Raw genomic sequence first — 7,176 nt, 5'->3', positions numbered from 1 at the left:
GCTGTTGCCGCTGCTGCTGCCGCTGGCGCCCGGGGCCTGGGGCTGGGCGCGGGGCGCCCCCCGGCCGCCGCCCAGCAGCCCACCGCTCTCCATCATGGGCCTCATGCCGCTCACCAAGGAGGTAGCCAAGGGCAGCATCGGGCGCGGCGTGCTACCCGCCGTGGAGCTGGCCATCGAGCAGATCCGCAACGAGTCACTCCTGCGCCCCTACTTCCTCGACCTGAGGCTCTATGACACCGAGGTGAGTGTTCCGCTGCCAGGGGCGTCGGGGACCTGGGGCCGGAGAGGAGGGGGCAGTGTTGGCCAGAGGCAAGCAACAGCCCTGGGCTGGAGCTGCGATTGACCCGCCCCCGCCTGCCGAGGGCACCAGGGACTGGGGCTCGGTGAGCACCCTCAAGTCTCGCTGGGTTTGGCTGGCACAGCTGGTGCCCAGATTTGCTGAGCATCCTCCTCCTTTGGGACTGTATATGTGTATGTGAGTGCGCGTGTATGTGGGGAAAATAGAAGACTGGGGTCTCCTTTGCCAGAAAAAGAGTGGAGACATGGGGCTCCCCCCCCCAAAGACCTGCAGTGGTTGCCCCTGCCCAAGTGCTTCTGGCAGGGGTGTAGAGTCCCGGGTGAGAGGAACAGGAGCACTGACTGCAAACTGGGCCACTCGGGGCTGGAGGGGCCGCAGGCCTGCTCACAGTCCACGAGGAAAGCTGAAGCGCGCTTAAAGGTCCAGAGGGTTCAGGGACCTAACACGCACGAGGGCACAGCAGGCAGAGCTGGCAGGGCGTGTGTCGTGCACCGGCAGGTGTGGAGCCGCGGGATCTGCAGCACTGCTGCCTGCATGTGTACAGTGCTGCTCGGTGCCCGCCCGAGAGCTTTTGGGAGGAAACCCCCTTGGATTAGCTGCTCAGAGTGCCCTGGTAGGTCTTGCTCCGGGCGCTCGGTGGCGTCCAGTAGCAGTGGTGTCCGGCTGTTGACCGGGCGGCTGCGGGCGCAGTTTTCTCCAGGTGCAGAATTGAAGTGTCCTAGTAGCCCGAGCACCGGCTTGGAGAGCAGCAGCGGGCTCCCCCTCCTGGCCTCCTTTTTGGAGATTTCCACCTCAAGACCCCTTTCGCACCCTTGCGTTGGGTTTCGCTCAAAGCCTCATCACAAATCTTCACCACCAGGCGGGTGCTAGAACGCACCGGGACCAGGAAAAGCGGTATCCGGCCTCACGCAGTTGGGTTTGCGAGTTTTTCCGAACTGAGGAAGTCCCTACGCAACCCGCACAGAATCTGAGATACGGCCTGAAGGGGGCAGTGATTTTCTGTGCAGTGGGCTTGGTTGGCGCCTCTTCTATCGCGCCAACCACCCGCAAGGCGCTAGGGTTGATCTCGCTTCCTGGGGTTCCCCGGGTATGTCTACTGGAGCAGAGTTGCAGACTCCTTCAGGGAAGACCTGGGCTTTACTTCCTTCTGTACCTGGTCCTTTTATGTCCTGAGGGAAAGAGCCGAGTATCTCGCTCATTCTCTACCTCCCGGATCCACTGATGAACCAGCCTGCTTTGCGCTGTAAATAAAAGGCGAAGGAACCGGTGGCAGTTGGCCGCGCGGCGCGCAGGCTGCTGCAGGCAGAAAGGCGTCCTCTGACCCAGGAGGATGCCAGCTGAGTGGCTGCACGGGACTAACGGGGTGTGAAATTATTTTCAAATGACATTCCAGTCGCCCTCATAGTTGCCCGACCATTTCAAGTTCTCTAGGGTACTTGTCCTGCACACATAAATGGAGAGAGCCTCGCAATTACACCGAAGCACCTCTTCTTGGCACCGTGTCCTCGTTGCTTTCCTGCATATTCTTCTGGAAGACAGAGAGAGGAGAGAGAGACAGAGAGAGAGAGAGAGAGAGAGAGAGAGAGAGAGAGAGAGAGAGAGAGAGAGAACAAGTGTAGACAGGGCAGCCCTGCTTGCATCATCAGCACACATTATTAGCTGCACAACGCTTTCTCCCTCACTTTCTTCCCTTTGAGAAGATTGCTTGGGAGAGATTTTCTCTTGCTTTATTTGTGGCATTGAAGGGGTTGCGTGTTGGTTTAAGGGTGTTGGTGGAAACTATCACATTTTATTTTCAAGTGTGTCTGGGATGACTTTATGAGTGAGAGGGACCCAAGTCAAGAAGATGAGGCAGTCAGAGGCTCTTGAGCAAGGATATCTTGGAAACAGTGGGAAAGAGAACAGAGGACTATTTCAGCCTCGTGCCAGTAGGAAAGGTCTGTAGCTATTTCAAAGTGCCACAAGCAGGGCTTTGAGGTAGGTTGGGCTGGGGTTCAACACTCAGAAACTTGTCTCCCCTGTGACCTTGAGCTACGTGTCTAATCTCTCTAAGCTGAGATGCCCACATCTTAAACAGTGAGGACATTCTATCTACTCTGCAGGGCGGTGATGTGAGGCTTATGGAAAGATGCCTTGAGCTGCCTGGCTCAGCCTTGGGTGCCTTCTGGCATGCTGTAAGCCCTGGATAAATGATATTGCTCCCTTCCCTCATTTTCACTGGGTATGGATTCACAAGTAAGACACGGTGGTTTTAGCTGTGATAACATGGTCACAATTAAAATATTGCATGCTTCCCTCTTTTGCTTACTTTTGAGGTCTCTGGGAGAGTGAGTGAAGTTATCCCCAGCAAGAATAATTTTGGCTGGCAATCAAATATATCATCTCCTGCTATGAGGCATCACGTTTGAGAGAGCACTCAGATGATATAATTACCTATTTTTTTCCAAGTGACCTCGTCTTTACAGCAGAGATATTTTTTTCTTTGAGCCAGAGTGAAGGAAAGCTCTATCTGAGTAATTTGTAGCAAAACCCAGGGCAATCTGAAGGGTGTTTGTGACCAGTGAGAGAGTGTGGCCCATGCTTGTGCAGTGGGAGTGCTGCCTAGCCACTTGCCTACTATGGTGTCACTTATTGTCTGAAGATCTGAATGCAAGATAGATGTAGTGAACAGACTTTGGCTGGCTTTACTGACATTTATTGTTATTTCCTGGTCAGTGGCTATGGCAGCCAGGATGGACCTTAGTCCACACTGCCTGCAAAAAAAGCTGAAGCAAGGAAAGAGTTAATCTGGTGCCTGGGGAATAGGCTGTCTCAGGCAAGGAGATATATACCGGTACCTTGGTAGATACCCTACTGTGATGGGGAAAACAATAACTTTTAAAGAGATATTCAATACCATTTCTGGGTAAAATGGAACACTTATGTGTCAGAACCTCAGCCTCTCTGGAGCAACATCAAATGATCTCAGCAAACACTTGTTTGTGTGTTCCAAGGAGGCTTTGTGTGGATGAAAACACATGCAAAACCAAGTATGGTGGCTCACGCCTGGAGGCTGAGGCAGAGAGCTAGCTGGTTCCTTAGTGATTTAGTGAGAACCTGTCTCAAAAGAGCAAGACACTGAACTAACTAACCAACTAACTAAGTAACTAAATAAATAAATGATTAAAAGAATAGCCTGGGAATATGGGGTTCAGTGCAAATACCCTGCAATCAATTCCCAATTCAAAAGAAAAAGAAAAAAAAAGCAGCAAAACCAACCAAACAAACATAGAAACACAAGCAAGACCCTGAAAACATAGACAAAAGGAAGTGTCAGGAAGTACATAGAAGCATAAAGTTATACTACTCAAGCTGGACTCTTTGTTGCATTTGAGTATTACATTTTTGCTCTGAGCCTCTAAGCAGGTAAAAGCCACACATTTACTTATTGGTTTGATTAAAAAATATGAAGGGCAGTATCTTTTTTATAAGTTCTGTAGGACATTCCAATGTGTTCTCCATGTGAGTTTTCTTTCTTTGGTGGTCACATTAATAAAATAAGATAGTAACCAAGGAATGGGTTTAAAAAATAACATTGGTGGCTCTGATTTGGTTACTATTCATTTAAGAAAAATTGAAAAATCACAGAGAAGCATAAAAGTTAATTGCCCCTCATACACCTGCACAAAAATTACATTTAATAATTAGCATTATTTCCTTCTAATTTTCAGTGTTTTCTGTGTTACACTCTTTAAATATTGTGTTTGATTAAATTAATGTAATACCATGAGTATTTCCCCTTCATCCTCAAAGCTTTTCTTTAAAGATCATTTCTAATGGCTGCATACTCTTATACCTTATAGGGGCACAAGTATTTAATCACTTCCCTATTGTTGGATTTATATGTTTTTTCACTAGTTAGTATATTAAAACATTCTGTAGTAAACTACAGGAAAGTTCTGGAATCCAGAAGAGCAGAGTCCAGGTGTATAACTTGTAGGGAGACCATCATAAGACAGCTTGGAAAACCTGGAGAGAACCTGGTGACTGGTGACCTTGTCCTTTGGTTGGGCAGCTTTGCCAGGTATCACTTCCCTTACTCCTGGTGCTTTAGAAAGGATGCCAACAACTGAAGGATTGGGGCTGAACTCTGTAAGTGTTTGTCTGGTGCTTAACCATAGCCCTGGTTTGAGAAACGCATCCAGTGAATGGAGAAGAGGGAAAGAACGTGTTCATCAATTTTGGTTTTGGGATAGGAAATAAGAGTAGAGGTGGAGGCCTAATTATGTGAACATACTAAAAACTAAGGAACTGTGCACTCAAAAAGAATGACTATTACAGTATGTGAATTAGATCTCAGAAAAGCTGTTATTAAAAATAAAAAGATAGATCATGAGCTCTTTGAGGATCAGGCTCCTGTCTTCTTTGTAGCTGCAGCTGCCTTCCTCAGCATGGTACTTGGCTCTTAGTAAGTGTGATCCTTTGGTCTCTTGTTGCAAAAATCCAGGTTTTACTGGTTCATATCACTGAGCAAACCTGGAGTGTGCTGTATTCAGGCATGGCTGAATCCAGAGGCTCAAATGAGATCTTTAAAAATTGTTTCGCATGGTATCTTGGCTCTCTTTCCCTGTTGGCTTCACTCTGGGGCAGGCTGTCCCCATGTGGTAGCACAGATGGCCTCTCACAGCTGCAGGTCTGCACACTCCCAGTTTAGAAACTCCAGTAAGAAGAATGTTTCTTTCCCAACTGTTTCAGCTGCAGTTCCAGACTTGGATCTTATTGGCCTGGACTGGGTCATACGTTCAACTCCAGGCCAATCATATGCTATGGTATGCCAGGCCTGGGATGTAGGCCAGCCTGTCCTGAGGGCAGGGGAGGTGAGCTCAATCCCACCCAACCCTGTGAATGCAGAGTAGAGAAGAGCTGATGTCTGAAAGGAAATTAGAAACTGTTAGAGGGCTGTGGATGCCACTTGGGGCTGATCTCAGGCATCCACAAAGGCAGGCACTTACAAAATGCTAAATTGAAGAAAGAGATGCCAGATACCAAGGACATTTAGAAAAGGAGGCTATATCTGGGTTAGGAGAGGCACCTGGAGGAAGGGAAGTCAAGAGGAGCCTGGAAGATTGAATAAAATATGGATACAGAGGGCACAGGCCTTGGGAAGCAGAGTGGATCCCAGAAGGGTCCCTAGAATGAAGGAAGGAGTCCACACAGCATGAGATGTACTTGGTAAAAAGCAAAAGATTTATACGATCTGAAGAGAAACCAGAGTATGATGAGATGTATTTGGGAAGCACTGAGTTGGTGTATTTTGAAGTTAGACATGGCCTTGGTGCTGGGTATGGATGGCCTTGCAGCTGCGTCAAACAGAATGGGTTGAGAGGGTCCATGGGAGGGTTTGGCATCGGAGCATGGTATGATCAAGGCTGGTAGGAAGACAGAGACAGGATTGTGGACAGAATGATGCTGATGACCAAGAAGCCAGGAAGTTTTATGCAGCTGAGGGAAAAGATGCTGGGTCCAAATGGAGATGGAAAGGCAGAATGAGGTGTGTGTGGGGAACGGACAACAGTAAGACCCAAGAGGGGCAACAGAGAGGTGCAGAAGGCTGAGAGAACTATGGCCCCCATGTCTCCCCAGTACCAGCACATTCTCACCCTGTCACTGCTGAATGAACCCTGGCTTCTGGGCCAATAGATCAGGGCTCATATTCCCATTTGGATGCCACTTGCCTGCTTGGTGACCTCGAGCAAGATATTGGGCCCCATTTCTTTCTTGTTCTTCCTTTGCACTGAGCTACATGCTTATTATTATTATTATTATTATTATTATTATCAATAATAATTTTGAGAAAAGGTCTTACTAAGTCATCCTTACTGGGCTCACACTTGTGATCTCTTACTTCATCCTCCCAGAGTGCTGGGATTACAGGTGTGCACCTGGCCTCATTTCTCCCTCTATAAAATGGGGCTTGTGTGCTAATGGCTTTATCAGATGTATGAGGAGCCAATGAGAGGATCCAGGTCATATAATCAAATTGATGCTTGGCGGGCAGTGAGTGTCAGCAAATATCTGCTGCCTTTTGGTTACCATTGTTATTGTTGCACAGTGTGGTGACAATTATGCTGGATTGTTAGTAGGAGTAGATAGGAGTAGATAGTAGATGTGGAAACTTCAAGTACAAGGGAACTACAAGGTTGTTTTCTGGCATTGTGCTGCTGAGGAGTACTGACAAAAGAGGATGCGAACTCCTAGGTCTTCATTGATGGGTATCTCCTGCATGGTTCTTGTTCTTCCTCATGGCCTCGTTGGTCTTTTCTCCCCTTTGGGCTGTAGATTTGTGAAGTCAGGGCCAGTCTGATCTCCAGGGTTGGACAAGGCTAGGCATGCACTGACCATGAGGAGATAGTTATATGACTGAACCATAAAGGAACTGCTTTCAAAATTAGCATCTCATTAGGTGGTTTACCTAGAACACTTCCCTAGGGTGTTCACCCTCTTCTCAGAGCTTAAGTGATGCCATACATGGGGAAGAAATTGGCTGCCAAGTTGCTGCTGTCTTCCACGTGCTCCCATCAACACTGACCCCCAAGGTTCCCCAAATAAAGACAGTGCATTGGCTGTGCTAGTCCTCTCCCCAATTCCTAGACCTAGACAGGCACCCAGTCTCTGTTCCCAAACTCCATTTCAAAGAGGATGAGAGGAAGTAATAGATGGGCTTCCAAGGGCCTATTCAGTACCTGGCATTGTGCTTGTGTTCAGCAGGCTGGCTTATGAGCACAGAAAAATATCAAGTTCTACATATAGAGATCTGAGATTTCAGCAAATAAAACTTGTAGCTGGAAGCTTGAGATAGCAACGTAAATAGATGCTAAATGAATAGGCAAATAGGATAT

The 7,176-nt window shown here is 48.0% G+C and overlaps 1 protein-coding gene across 1 annotated transcript in view; it reads left to right on the top strand.

Annotated features, from left to right (window-relative positions):
* Positions 1-6: 6 nt before the first annotated feature.
* The window catches only part of Gabbr2 (gamma-aminobutyric acid type B receptor subunit 2), a 391,890-nt gene continuing 384,720 nt past the window's right edge, over positions 7-7,176 (top strand). Inside the window, exon 1 of the mRNA XM_004645219.1 lies at positions 7-241. Coding sequence (XP_004645276.1) covers positions 95-241 — 147 coding nt within the window. The 5' untranslated portion in view covers positions 7-94. The remainder of the gene's footprint in view (positions 242-7,176) is intronic.

Source organism: Octodon degus, unplaced genomic scaffold, assembly GCF_000260255.1.
Source record: "Octodon degus isolate 3935 unplaced genomic scaffold, OctDeg1.0 scaffold00221, whole genome shotgun sequence".
NCBI lineage: Eukaryota > Metazoa > Chordata > Mammalia > Rodentia > Octodontidae > Octodon > Octodon degus.
Note: the sequence above shows the minus strand (reverse complement) of the source record. Positions and strands in the feature narration are given on the sequence as shown.